Consider the following 15,120-nt stretch of genomic DNA (forward strand, 5'->3'; position numbering starts at 1 on the left):
CAATTAACTCCACTCTCTCATAGCAATTTTGAAACAAGCTTTAAATATCGGAACACATTAAAAATAAACACACCTTATTTGTGCCAAAGTTTATTTTTCAAAACCTTTCAATAACAAATGAATGAATCTGAGCAACAATCTTAAAAAACCCAAAACAGTTTTGTATGTTGTTAAATTAAGTGCCACAATTAAATGTCAACATAGCCAGTCTTGTGCTTATGTAATGTTTTATTTAGCAGAATTTGTATCTTTAAACCCCCCCCCCCTCCCAGTTTTATGGTCAATGAATTGTTTTCCACACATTCTGTAGCCATTATTATAAAATGGAAAGTAACTGATTTCAAGAAACAGCCATACAAGAATAAGCCTGTAAAAAACAATCTCCTACATTATAGTAAGCTCCTTTTAAATAAATACCCAATAAAAGGCACAAACCTGTTATACATGGGGAAAATGCAACATATAAAATGATGAAAGAGCTATTAAATAAATAATCCCAAACGAATAAATCTGTTCAGCACCTTTTTTTTGCGCCAGTGCTCTATATGACAAAATCCCCAGCCAAATGTCAGGTAAAGGATTAGACTTGAAACACAAGGCTATAGGTTTGAGATACTGAAGGAGGATTCCTAATGTACATCATCTTTTTTTCTTTTTAAACTGCACCAGTTATTACAATCTCTTTAAATAAATGCACGAGATACTTGTGGAAAAAAAGCTATGCAGTAATGTATTTAGCAATACATGACAATCAAATACATCTTCAGAGTAATAGCAACATAACTTTTCTATTTCTCTACCAATAAATGTATAAATGATAACATGTACAATTTCCATTACTCAAAAATATAATCTTTAAAATGGAAATAAATGACTGGTACACAGTGCCGTTAGATGTTATCCTTACGATACAAACTACCCAAAAGAAAAAAGTTTTCCCTTTTATTTACAAATAAAGCACCGATCCACAGTGCATGATACTCTAAAATTGTCACACACACCCCCCAGACATCAAAAATCCAGATCTGGACACACCCTGTATTCAATCTTGTAGTAAGAGGTTATTCAACGTTTTACAAAAAGTATGCTCACTATTTTTACCCTACTTTTTTTCCCACCACTATGTGCATAGAACTAAAATTTCTCTATTACATAATTCTAGTTGGGAATCTAAATTTAAAGTAGAGAACTTCCTGGAGGCAAATTCATAACCTACGTTAAGGACATTAAAAAGAGACACTTTCAAGTCCAAGAAGCTCAATATTACCACATTCCATCCTACCTCCTGCAATAGATTCTGTGGTAGAGTGCCCCATCAGAAAGATATTAACTTGCTTCCCAAAAAAGGGTTGCAACAGTGTTAACATCTCAGCTGTTAGGCAGAATGATAGTCACAAGTGCCACAGGAATACATGATGGAAATGCATGGCACTCCTCAGATTTCACTGATTTTGAGAGAAAGGAGCTGAAGAGCACTAAGAACAGGATGCTTAATCACAAAAAACAGGGTTAGTAGGGGAGCGAATGGACAATGCCATATACATACAAGTCCTTTGTTGTCTTGCTCTTGTACCAGCTACTATTTGCAACGGTTGCAAGGCCTTTTTTAAAGTCATATGGTCCCCAATAATGGGGATAATTCTGCTTTACAACAAAAAGTGTCTTTCAGAGGATCAAGGGGCAAATACTGAGCCTTAAGAATCTTGACAGTGTCTTGTTTCCTTGCAGTTACATTATTCTTAATTTATGAAACCATACGTTATGGGCTAAAAATGATACTCCAGCATTTTACATGTTAAAATATGTTCACAAGGAAGTTGCTAAAAGCAGTTCTGTACACTTCTGTAAAGTCAGAAATATGCTAAAACCACCATTTCTTCAAAGATAAAACTAAAACAAGATTTTTATGTAAACCCATTAATGCACCAACAAATGCTGTACAAGACTAAAGGGAAGGTAGTTTATAAAATGTTTAAGATGTACACTGTGGCTGTTTTTCCTTTTTAACACTAAATAAAACTTATCAGACAGTCTGATTACAGGAAAGCTGCCCAAGGAAGTCACTAAAATTTCTCTAGCGAATCAGAAATTTTAAAGTATTTGAGCCTATTTTTGACTGCAGGAAGTACAGAACAAGTACATTCTAGCTAATGAGAATGTAGCTCTTCAATAAATTTACAGTGAATGTATGCTGTCTGCCTGTTAATTCATTTGAATAATTTAAAATGAATCGTAAGAGGGATATAATTTAAAATGGATTTGAACAGTACTACAAAATAATCTGCTACAGGAAAAAAAGTCTTGATATTTACTTTACAGTGCAAGACAATACCTGTTCAAAACCTCTGAGGATTAACATTACTGCTTAACTATTTTAAAAAACACATACTAGTCTATCACAGGTACTGATCTAAACTGGATTTAAGACAGAAGAATTTGTTGGAAGCAAGATCTTTAAAGGCTGAGTAAACTCAATAGAATTCATCCCTATATCAAATAAAGTTTGAAACATTATGACTCACTTCAAGTTATGGGTATGTTTCCCCAGCATGTGGAGGGCCACTCTGTGCACTGGAGAATTCACTGGCTTAAAACTAATTATACAATATTTTTGGTCAACCCAGGAAGAGGGGATTAAAGCCAAAAGCCTTTAAATTCAAATTTCAATATTTAATCATTGTATGTTAGTCCAGTTTATATCTTTGCCAATACATGTCCAGAATTTTGGCTTAATACATCTGTTCCATTTGCAACATTTAATTTCACAGAAAGTTAGTGGTTACAAATTTCAAATACATGTGTCAAAAGGACTTAAAAATTCTCATTTCGTTTGACAAAAAGTATATTTCTTTTATGAAATAAGTATATTTCCCCTTACACTCTTGGCACAAAATTAACAAACAAAAAGATACCTAGAGAAAAGGGTATTATAGAATTTAAGTGCTGTATTTCAAAGGTTTGCTCTAGAAGAATTTGGCAAGATTACTAAATGACATGTTGGCATCTGTAAATTACCCTTAATGATATTATTGCTAACGTAACAGCCCCAAGACAAGACAGTCACTACTATACTGATGTAAATAACAAGGACGCTTATTTTCCTTTTATGATGACCCAGTTTAAGATTATCCCACAGTGAGATTTAAATGATATAATAGCACTTTTCCCTTTTCTTCTATTCTCCCACTAAAGTTCTGGAAACATGTTCTGAATTGTATGTATGTCAAATTATATACTTTTTTCATGTTATCATTTTTATTCTTCAGGTGTTCGAAGATATGAAAGATCAGGCTGTATTTTTTAATCCAACATTCTAAGGTATTTTTATGGAATATTTTATTCAATAAATATGAAAGTGAAACTTTAATTTTTGAAATCATTTTTGCATATGCGTAGCTAAACTGCAGTAATATTTTTCATAGATTAGATAATGGTTTGCAAGATTTTTATTGTAAAAGAAATGTATGTACATTTCTTAAGCAATACAGTATTTCTATTTTGAAAATTCAACAGAAAAACAAACTGCAGCATTAAAGAAATGTACTTAAAAGCTAACACATTTACACATTTAAAAATAATTACTTTTTTGCAATTGTAAGGACTGGATTTGTTGAACAAGTGGCAAAAGCTATAGTCAAGGGCTGGACAATATCTTGAATATAATTCCTAGTCCGAAAAGATTTTTTTTTTTTTTTTTTAAACTGCCAAACTACTCAAACGTGGACATTTCTCCTCTTTAGTGGTCAGCAACAAGGTTTGCTAATCCCTCCAATTTGCTGCTGCTGGATGTGTCTGCAGTTCTACTGTGACATAAAGGCAACTCCTGCTAGAGCTAAGAACGACGCTGCTATGTGCACAAAAGATACTGTAAGGAAGTACAGCTATCACTTGGAAGCTGCACATGCTATTCTGTAACATACTACTATCTTCTCCTGCTTGGAGACAGATCTCAAGCCTATGCCAAAGTCTGAATCTCTTAGTTGACAATATAACACACTGTCATAATGCCAATGGACCAGTTTTCCATTAATTGTTTTTATATATAGTTAGTTGATTCACAGCATTTAAAACTCACAGTATAAAATTTGTGAATTATAAGAAGCTATTCTAATATGAGAAAGCTGTCTGATTTCACACAATATTGGCTTTATATGATAATACAAGCATTACTCTATCAGAGTACTTTATTAGAGCATATGAAAGTTTTATTGCTCAACTTCATTTGAGTTGTGCCTTGATTACAACAGCCACACAGTTTAGGGAGAAAATAAAATAAATAGAAATATTATGCCCTCAGTCAACTTTCTACAGGCCATCTGTTGATGAATAAAGTTGCAAAGCTATTATGTAAGTAAGCCCCTCTTCAGAAGGTATAGGTCCTTAAAGTCAGATTCTTCTCGTCTTCTAAAATGACCTTTAGCTTCAAAGATTTTGGTTTTCTACTGAAGCTAGTCATACAGTCTAAAACCAATGAACAAACATGATTCCATACCATAGTGACTGTTATAAACAAGAATCCCTAAAGCATTGCAATTAGAAGTAATTTTATATTACACAGGGAAAGTGGATGCCCTGCTGAAGACTGCACTGTGAGAACACTGAATTTTCAATCTCTTCTTTTTACCAGTATTTGGTCGTCAATGTATCTTGCTGCTTTGGCTGCTCTACATAAACTGTATCTGTAAGACAGAAATTAAAGTTTAAGTCTGTTTACTCAATGCACTATTTCTACAGAATAATGAATCAATTCACGTATTTACAAGCAGAACAGTTAACTTGGGTTACTTGACAACCGGGATTTATTTGGGGGGGTGAGGTAGAAGACAGTGCACTACTTATTTGGTTTCTTATGGAGAGTTATTTAAAATCACAAAACGCAAACATTTAGGGTTATGATACAAATAGATGGAGTTAAATTCACAGCTGAGCATGAATATATGTTATCCCAATGGAGCACATAAATTAATGAGAATCTTCTCCCCACATAAAATGTGGTCTTTATACATTTTATCATTCCAACTGTGGGCCCAAACCAGCAGAAGACATCAATTCATTGCCTGCTGTGTTGTGTAAGGCTGAACTCATCCAGGGAACGACTGGCTGGCTAGTCCTAGAAGCCAAACACTGCCCTCACATCTCACCTACGCCTGAAGTTTCTAGGCAAGGATTTTCACAGCAAAGTTGACCAGTAACCTGTGCTCAGTTGTTCTCCATTCATTTACCTCCTCCCTTTCTTCCCCTCCAGGCTGTAGTGCCTACAACGAGTTGCTACACAGATGAGAGTAACCCGTACAAGCATGGAAATAGATGGCTGTAGCCCTAATGAGTTCAGAATTGCAACACTGGTTGGGAAGGAAGAAAGTCCAGTTTTACTTAGCATTGTATTTTTTAAGGTATCCTTTTAGATCGCAGTGTTAAATCTTTATGGCAATTTTTTTCTGAACAGCATTAAACCTTGGAGACCTATACAATATGAACAAAAGCTGGACTTGCCTTTTTTAAAGGCACACTAGGAGGTCATCGGTGTACGCTGGGATAGTTCACTGAAGTGCATTATTTTTTTTTTAATCATTCCCTTACTCCTAAGACTGGAACTTTTCCTTAATCTTTTAAGTTCACATTGAAAAAAATAATTAAAAAAAAAAAGTGTTTACCTGTGTTCCAGGGACAGGCGCAAAGGGATTAGTTGGCCGGAGACCTGGCTGTGTATAAATCATTGGCTGGGGTGCCATTAAAGGAGCAGCACCAATCTGAGGAGGTACCTGTAAGGTATAGAGAAAGACAGGGAAAGAGTTAATCAAAGAAGTATTTTAAACTCAAATTAATCTTGGAAACTTCATATTTAATATTTTGTGCTGTATGTTATATACTGGAAATCAGCACAACAGAACTAACAGGTATGTAGTCTCAGGTCTTTTAGTTGGTTTATGCTCCTTTCTTTACACAAACAAATTAGCATATTAAAACATGGCAAACAATTAAAATATACAATAACATTTACAAAAGTGTGAAAATACAGTTAACAATGAACTCCTTACCATTCCATACACAGGCACTTGAGGTGTAGTCACTGGGTAGGTCATTGGAGCAGGTACCTTTAATAGCAAGAAGAAAAATAATGCTTGAAATTATCTAAAATACAGTTCTACTAGTAACATTTAGTAAGGGACTTTACAAAATATAAAGGTATATTTTGTAAAGTACTTAAAATAGGTTACAAGTTTACAAGAAAGTAACTTACATATCCAGGATAATGTACTCCATTCTGGCATACCAAAAAGGAATAAGGACAGAAAATTATTGAAGTGGTACTGAAACCAGACAACTTAACCCAGGAATGGGTTATGATATAGTACTGAAATTTAGCTATCTCCATGCTTTTCATTGTGAATAGAATATAGTCTTTAACTAGAATGGATAAATGTACAAACAATATAATGCAGTGTGCTATAAAAGCAAAAGCAGCTAATTCAACAGGCTGTACCATGTAACTTGGATAGAATTTTTCTTTTCTAACATGCAAAGAATAACTAGTTTCAGGCTAATAACAGAGGCCATATTTGAAACCTTTATTTGCTTTTCAGACCTTAAGGAAACAGGCACAGTATAGTTATTTTAGGAGAAGAGGAGGAGAACAGAAGAGAGCAAGAAAGGCTCGATCACTCATGAAAAGCAGTGAGGAATGGAGAGGAAGGGATGCTCAAGTAGCATAAAAGATTCTTAGCCTAAAGACAGCTTCCATATGTTTTCTGCCCTACAATAAGGAACCAGGTGTCTGAAGTGAGCCCAGAGACTGAAGAGCAGGAGCAAGGGGAAGAGGAAATCAGTGCCAGGAACAACCATCTAGGGATTCATTTCTACACAGGGCTACATCCATGGTCTTGTGGTCCCATTGTGACCTAATGGGAAGTGTGCACACTATTAACAGTTGTTAAGTTATAGTGGATATTAAAATCACTACTAGAAGATTCCATCTGCATGACAGATATGAAAGAGTATGTGTTTTGTACATGGGCTTGGGGAACACACAGTAGCTCTCCAAATCCCCTTGGCCATTTGATAGGTTTTGATTGTTTTACTTACTAAAATAAACATTCTAGTTCTACTTCTTTAACCAGGGCAGCTATTTCAAGGATACAATTAGCACATTTGTATGCAAGGGTAGGAAGATATTCTGTGTTCCAAAAATGTTCAGGACAAGAATGAATAAATCCAAGAACATTTCCCATTATTGGTTCTACAACAATCAGGCTTTTGCAGATTTTAATAGATCCATAGCATCTTTCCATATCTTTTGTTGAACATCCAGAATATTGACAGGAAGTTATTACTGAAAATGACGACGATGCTTAGAACTATTCCTTGAATTTTTGGGGGTTGCTTTATGGAATGTTTAACTCAGGACTTTCCACTTACTGTTGAGTTCTGGCATAGCTATTTTGCCTCAGCCACTGGATGATTTACAGTCCATCACAAAGCTTGACCAGATTTAGGCTGGGCATAACAAACCATAAACCGACAAAAATTGGCATTTGCTCATCTTTCCAAGAGTATAATCTATGTATTAAAGGCAAGAGGCATAAAATACATAAACCCCAGAACATTTTCCTTAATACCCAAACCCCCCAAAACAGCTTAAGGCACACAAGTTTCAGAAGTATTTAAATAAATAAGGAACCTTGAAGATGGGAGTTAGGCCCTTTTGAAAATTTTATCCAAGACCTGGAATTGTATTTTTTCTATACAGGCTAAGTATTTCAAATACTCAATAAAAAGAACTTTAAATGATACATTAAAAACATAGAAATGTACTAAATGAAGCAGTGAACTGTCAAATCCCCCTCTCCCAATCTACCCTTGCCGCAATGTCTCTTGCATACTCTCAAGGGATTTGTTGAAACTCAGAAGTTATGTTTCTAAACCATGGATGCAACAGAAACAGATGACAAGTTTAATTAAAGATCAGTCCTAACTATTTAATTGTTCCCTTCATTTTATTAGTTTGTCTAAACAAGGAGGGATAGATATAACCTATGGGTGCTTCCCGCTCTTCGTCTATTGGTTTAACATAGTTGTAACTGAATATTTCAATTTATAATTATTTGGGATTTATTTCTGGCAGTCATATTTCCTCAGTGGTGAGTCAGCTTATTGCCATGTGAGAAACATTTCTAGTATTTATCTGAATAATTAATGCATCCTAGACAACAATAAGTTTCATTACTGAAGTGCTTTGAGATGGTTTAATAAGACAGAGTGCTATACCAAGAACTACACAAAGATGACTATAAAATGCAAAGTATTATCAGCAATGAAGTAGTTAAACAGCCCTGTTGAAGCCTGACAGGGACAAAACAAGTGGGAATGGCAATTATTACATGTGAGATGTGTCCTCTCAGGATTCAGCAGCAAGATGGACTAGGTCCCTTCTTAACAAACCTAACTATCCCGTGAGATATGTTTTACCTTAAGACAACTGTACCCTCTCCAAAAAGCAAACAAACATTGTTAATTTCTGTCCTTCTCAAAAATGAAAAACTGGAATCTAGATTTTTTTTTTTAAAATGCCCTTAAATGTAAGTTTTTCAATGGTATGCAGGCAGGCATACTAAAATCAATAGCTAATATTCCTGCAAGTCATAGAATCATAGGACTGGAAAGGACCTCGAGAGATCTAGTGAAGTCCCCTGTACTCATGACAGGATTAAAATTATCATCTAGACATCCCTAGGCATGTCTCTAACCTGTTCTTAAAAATCTCCAATGATGGAGACTGCACAACCTCCCTAGGCAATTTATTCCAGTGCTTAACCACCTTGACAGTTAGGAAGTTTTTCCTAATATGTCCAAGCTTAACTGCTCTTGCTGCAATTTAAGCCCATTGCTTCTTGTCCTATCCCTACAGGTTAAGGAGAACAATTTTTCTCCCTCTTCCTTGTCACAATGTACTTTTATGTACTTGAAAACTTGTGTTCCCTCTCAGTCTCCTCTTCTCTTTATGAACAAACCCAGTTTTTTCAATTTTACTTCAGATGTAGGGCCCTACTAATTGCATGGCTGTGAAAACCATGTCACAGACACACAAAATCAACCCTACCCTGTGCAATCTGAGCTCTCCTGCTGCTCGGAGCCCAGCTCTAACCTGCTAATGCGGCCATGCTAGAGAAAGACAGGAGTTGTCCTTCCCCTGCATGGCTGCTCTTGGTGGGTAGATCAGACCCACCTCCAGAGGAAGTGCAAAAATGAGGGTGGTATACCCTCACTTCCACGCTGCAGCAGTTCAGGAGCTGGCCTCCAGGCTTCAGTTCCCCCCCGCAACTTCCTCCTGCAGCTCTAGGTCCAGGCACGGCTTCCTCCTGCAATGGCTTCTGCCAGGCTGGGGGCTTTTGCACCCGACGGCTGAAGCTGGGGCAGCCCGGGCTCTGAAGCTTCACCACTACCCCTCCAACTGAGGATCAGGGCTCCCCCCTTCCAGCCAGAGCTCGGGGCTTCCGCCTCCGTCCTCCTGCCAGGGCTCCAGGCAGCCTGAGCTCAAAAGCTTCTTCCTCTGCGGCACATACCAGGGCTCATGGGGAACTCGTAGGAGCTTCTGCCCCTGGGGCACCCATTTTTCCTGAGGGACCCCCAAATGTGGCACCCAGAACTGGATACAATACTCCAGTTGAGGTCTTATCAGCGTGGAGTAGAGCAGAAGAATTACTTCTCATGTCTTGCTTCCAACACTCCTGCTAATACATCCCAGAATGAGGTTTGCTTTTTTTGCAACAGTGTTACACTGTTGACTCATTTAGCTTGTGATCCATTATGACCCCCCAGATCCCTTTCGGAAGTACTCCATCCTAGGCAGTCATTTCCCATTTTGTATGTGTGCAACTGATTGTTCCTTCCTAATTGGAGTATTTTGCATTTGTCCTTATTGAATTTCATCCTATTTACTTCAGACAATTTCTCCAGTTTGTCCAGATCATTTTGAATTTTCATCCTATCCTCCAAAGCACTTGCAACCCCGCCCAGCTTGGTATCATCCACAAACTTTATAAGTGTACTCTTTATGCCATTATCTAAATCACTGATGAAGATATTGAATAGAGCCAGATCCAGAACTGATCCCTGATCCCAGAACAGATCCAGAACTGATCCCTTGATATGCCCTTCCAGCTTTGACTGTGAACCACTGATAACTACTCTCTGGGAATGGTTTTCCAGCCAGCTATGCACCCACCCTATAGTGGTTCCATCTAGGTTGGATTTCCTGAGTCTGTTTATGAGAAGGTCATGTGAGAGTATCAAAAGCCTTACTAAAGTCAAGATATACCACATATACCATTTCCCCTAACCACAAGGCTTGTTACCCTGTCAAATCATAGAATATCAGAGTTGGAAGGGACCTCAGGAGATCATCTGGTCCAACCCCCTGCTCAAAGCAGGCACAATTCCCAATCCCCCCCCCGCCGATGGCCCCCTCAAGGATTGAACTCACAACCCTGGGTTTAGCAGGCCAATGCTCCAACCACTAAGCTATCCTCCCCCCCCCCCAAAGAAAGCTATTAGGTTGGTTTGACACAATTTGTTCTTGACAAATCCATGCTGACTGTTACTTATCACCCTATTATCTTCTAAGTTTCTGCGAATAGATGGCTTATTTATTTGCTCCATTATCTTTCCGGGTACTGAAGTTAAGCTGACTGGTCTGTAATTCCCTGGGTTGTCCTTATTTCCCTTTTTATAGATTGGCACTATATTTGCCCTTTTCCAATTCTTTGGAACCTTGCCCATCTTCCATGACTATTCAAAGAGAATCGCTAATGGCTCAGATAACTCTTAAGTCAGCAAGTTGAGTATTCCATGATGTATTTCATCAGGCCCTAGCGACAGGAAGACATCTAACTTGTCTAAATAATTTTGAACTTGTTCTTTCCCTATTTCAGCCTCTGATCCTACCTCATTTTCATTGGTATTCACTATATTAGATGTCCAATCACTACTAAACTTTTAGGTGAAAACGGAAACAAAACATCATTTACAACTTCTGTCATTTTCAGGTATTGTTTTTCCCCTTGTCATTGAGTCTTGACAAATACACTCCCCACTGGCAATTAGAAGACTTTTCCTGGTGAACAGGGAACTTGCTCACCAGTTTCTTTTGCTGCAAAGCTTTTATTTAAGAAAAGCTTCTAGTCCTTATAGACCTTTCATATATTAACAAAGGAAACCAATACAGTGGGTCTTCTTGAATCTGTAGACAATTTAAAAGAACAGAGTTTTAACTGCACAATCCTAGTCTCAGCACAACCCAAAAAACCAGGAGTTTCTGAGGCAGAGGAGAAAAAGTTGACTCCCCTTCAAGTCACTGAGTGTGGAGCTGCTCCATAGGCAATTCTCCCCCTCAATTGGAATAGCCTCTGGTACTTTTTTTAAAAAATTCGTATCAGTGGAAAAGGCAGTGTATTTACTTTCATGGTGCACAATTTGAAGTCAGAAATGGAACACCACCACTTACCATATGTGGAGCAGGAGGAATGGGGGCATGATTCCATGTAGTTGATGTGCTTGTTTTTGCCTGCCAGTTTGTTCCGCCAGTAAGTTTCTTCTCTGTAGGCTGATTCCACTGCATGTCTGACCTAAAAAGAAATTACAGAACTAAGCTTCCCCATAGAGTTAACAGGCTCTTGCATAAAAGTATAACAACTTTGACCGGAAACTGAAAAGAATTTCTATATAAGCAGATAATTAAAAATCAGAGGACATGTAAAACTGAACACTACTACAGATGAAAACTCATGTAGGCACCAGAAATTTACACAGATTCTGATATAGGAAAATCTCATTTCCACTGCTAACTTATTCCAATTGTCACTGATCTGTGTTCTTGCTCTTACGACAGTTTCCACTGCTTTTGGAGCAAGATAAGATGTAAACTTTCTAAACACCATCTAATGCAATGTAGCTCAATGGTTTTTCAGAGAGCATGTTACAGAAAATGATTTGCCAGAGCTATTTATTCAGTGGCTCACTTGTTTCAGATAATGCCTTATCTGACATTAACAAGCAAGGCTGCTCAAATCTCCAAGTCTAATTTAGATACTTAAAAGGATGCCACTGAACCAGTAGGCTACTTCATCCTCATCTTTCTTTTTTCTAAATTCACACAGTATTTTTTTTTTTTTTTAAAAAAAACAAGGACTGGATACATGACAGTTCTCCATCTTACAGTGATTTAATTAATCTTACTATCAAATGCAATTTAGAAACTGTCCATATTATGGTTGAAACCCTATTAGTCACAATTATGTTTGAACATGGTTTTTGATAACAAGATTTCCTGATCAATGTAGATGGTATTCAGAACAAAGACCTTAGTTAACCAAAGATCTTAGTGATGGATTATGTTTCTTAGTCTATAGCATGGTTTTATGACAAGGAATTATTTTAAAAAGAAAACATTACTTTTCACACTGCATAATTTTAAGAGCTTAGTCAAGAGTACAAAAAAGAAAATATCTTACTTTTTGGAAGGGGTTCCTCCAAAGCCAAGATCTGTAACAAAAAAAGATAACCCCCCCCCAAAAAAACATGTTTAATTAGCAAAATATGTTCTCTTTAATAGAGAAGGAAAAATAAGTTTAAAAAAACCCTCACACTTACTTCCTACTAAGTTAGCAAGTGATGAATCAAGGTCATTTGCTAAAATTTTTCCACTCTGCTGATTGATTAGAACGGCTCTCTGACATTGTGTCGGTACTGTTGGTTGTAATACATCCTCTAGAATAAAAACTGAAAACAGAACATAGAAACGATGTCATTAAAACAACCACATTTTGGCTGATACAGAAAACAGACAAACAAAACTTCCATTCTCCAGAAAGCACTATTCTCATATGACACTACCAGTAGTTTGGGTACAATTTTAACACGCCAAAGAGGTATTCAAGGGGTAAGCAAAATTTAGGTTTATTTTTTTTTCCCCCTTGGCATTCTGAATTCTGTGTATAATTCTAATAAAATACTAGAACATGTATGAGTTTCATCTAAAGGGTTACAGGCAGGAATCTTAGAAAGCTCCTACACTAAGATAATTTGATCTCAAAAGATACGTAAGCTGAACCATTCCTGACTTTCAGTGAAAAAAAGCTACCTGACAGAGGAGTGTTACAAAATAATCTAAAAGTGTTCTGTCACAAAAGCATGGCAACATGATACTTCCTTGGGCAAGTTACTATTAATAACTTTTGCATATAAATTGTAAAAAATAACCTCTTCATCTTTCAAGAACATATCAAGCTACTAATGACCAGCAGAAACTGTATTAAAATATTTGCGCACAGAATGTGTTATCCATTATATTACCTTTACCTGGATTTTGGAACTGTTTGCAAGAACTAAATATCATGTCTTATCCCGCAAACACAATAATCATGTTTGAGATAAACATAACATGCTTCAAACAGAACTAACAAGATGACAGCTTTTATGCAACACCACTACAATTCAACTTTAAGTGTTTAAAACAGTTTGATATATAAACTTACCCATTAACAGACATCCAGTGGGCCACAATGGACAATTGCATTTGAGAGGGAGGGGAAAAGAGAAGAGACATTACACAATGTTTTAGACGAATGAAAGCTAGTTAAGTATTCTATTTTTAAAGTAGAACTCAAACAAGCTAGCTATTATGGAAGTGATTATTTATTAAATTACCAAACCCTTGTTCAATTTATAAGTTCAGTTTTGCATTCTCAGAAGTCATCTTAAGTTTGTTAATATAAAGATAGTTTTTACCACTTGTAGTCCTGTACTCATTTGCTGTTGACTTTCCTCCAAATACAGCATCAAAATCCACATTAATTATGGAAGAAGTGGTGCTCTGAGGAGCCGAATGAAGAGGAAATCCTAAAATATAAATTTAAAAATTAGATACACAGTAAAGCCATCTGTACTGTCCAAAAAGTTACCATCAATTGCCAAAGGAAAACACACAAGTGTATGTAGGCTTATGACCACTAAATTCATCTTCATGCAAAAAAGAAAGAAAGGAAATTTAGATTTGAGAAAAGAGAATAACAAAAACCCTGAAAGTTAATTGTTACCACAGACTTGAAATTTTGTTTCAAGAATAAAAAGGAAGAATCCAGTACCTACCAAATATATAGCTAATCTGGAAACCACAATTAATACGCAAAAAGAAAAGGAGGACTTGTGGCACCTTAGAGACTAAAATTTATTTGAGCATAAGCTTTTGTGCGCTACATCCGATGAAGTGTGCTGTAGTTCACGAAAGCTTATGCTCAAATAAATCTGTTAGTCTCTAAGGTGCCACAAGTCCTCCTTTTCTTTTTGTGGATAAGGACTAACACGGCTGCTACTCTGAAACCTGTCAATTAATATGTTCATTCCTGAATTTTAAAGATTGATGTCCAAAGGAATTTTGAGAGAAAGGCAGTAAAAACCAATGAATGCAGAAATGTTCAGATACTTGAACACATCACATAGAGAAAAAAAAATAAACCAGATACTTTCAAATCTAGAAATATAATCAACATTTAAAAAATGAATATTTACTTGCATTACAAGATCTGAAACTAAAATATAACCATTTGGTTGAAATTATGGCAATCCAAAACAGTTTTTAATTAGGACTGTCAATTAATCGCGGTTAACTCACATGATTAACTAAAAAAATTAATTGCGATTAATCGCAGTTTTAATCGTACTGTTAAACGATAGACTATGAAATGAAATTTATTAAATATTTTGGATGTTCTTCTACATTTTCATATATATTGTGTTCCATGTTGTAACTGAAATCAAAGTGTATATTATTTTTATTATAAATATTTGCACCGTAAAAATGATAAAATAGTATTTTTCAATTCACCTCATACAAGTACTGTAGTGCAATCTCTTTGTCATGGAAACGCAACTTACAAATGTCGATTTTTTTTGTTACATAACTGCAATCAAAAACAAAATAATGTAAAACTTCAGAGCCTACATGTCCACTCAGTCCTACTTCTTGTTCAGCTAATCGCTAAGACAAACAAGTTTGTTTACATTTATAGGAGATAATGGTGCCTGCTTCCTATTTACAATGTCACCAGAAAATGAGAACAGGCATTT

At 36.2% G+C, this 15,120-nt stretch overlaps 1 protein-coding gene across 5 annotated transcripts in view; it reads right to left on the reverse strand.

Moving 5' to 3' along the window:
- The window catches only part of LOC311526241 (prefoldin subunit 3), an 80,393-nt gene that overhangs the window by 32,822 nt on the left and 32,451 nt on the right, over positions 1-15,120 (reverse strand). For 2 of the 5 annotated variants that reach the window (XM_084639077.1, XM_084639079.1), the window contains 8 exons: positions 13,783-13,893; positions 12,646-12,762; positions 12,507-12,537; positions 11,501-11,621; positions 6,242-6,265; positions 6,039-6,095; positions 5,655-5,762; positions 3,535-4,679 (listed from right to left, as the gene is read on the reverse strand). In XM_084639077.1, coding sequence (XP_084495203.1) covers positions 4,665-4,679; positions 5,655-5,762; positions 6,039-6,095; positions 6,242-6,265; positions 11,501-11,621; positions 12,507-12,537; positions 12,646-12,762; positions 13,783-13,893 — 584 coding nt within the window. In that variant the 3' untranslated portion in view covers positions 3,535-4,664. Of the gene's footprint in view, positions 1-3,534; positions 4,680-5,654; positions 5,763-6,038; positions 6,096-6,241; positions 6,266-11,500; positions 11,622-12,506; positions 12,538-12,645; positions 12,763-13,782; positions 13,894-15,120 lie in introns of those variants that run through there. The other 3 variants (XM_084639083.1, XM_084639078.1, XM_084639082.1) reach the window with 3 other exon arrangements.

Source organism: Lepidochelys olivacea, assembly GCF_965140295.1.
Source record: "Lepidochelys olivacea isolate rLepOli2 genome assembly, chromosome: 9".
In the NCBI taxonomy this organism is placed as follows: Eukaryota; Metazoa; Chordata; order Testudines; family Cheloniidae; genus Lepidochelys; species Lepidochelys olivacea.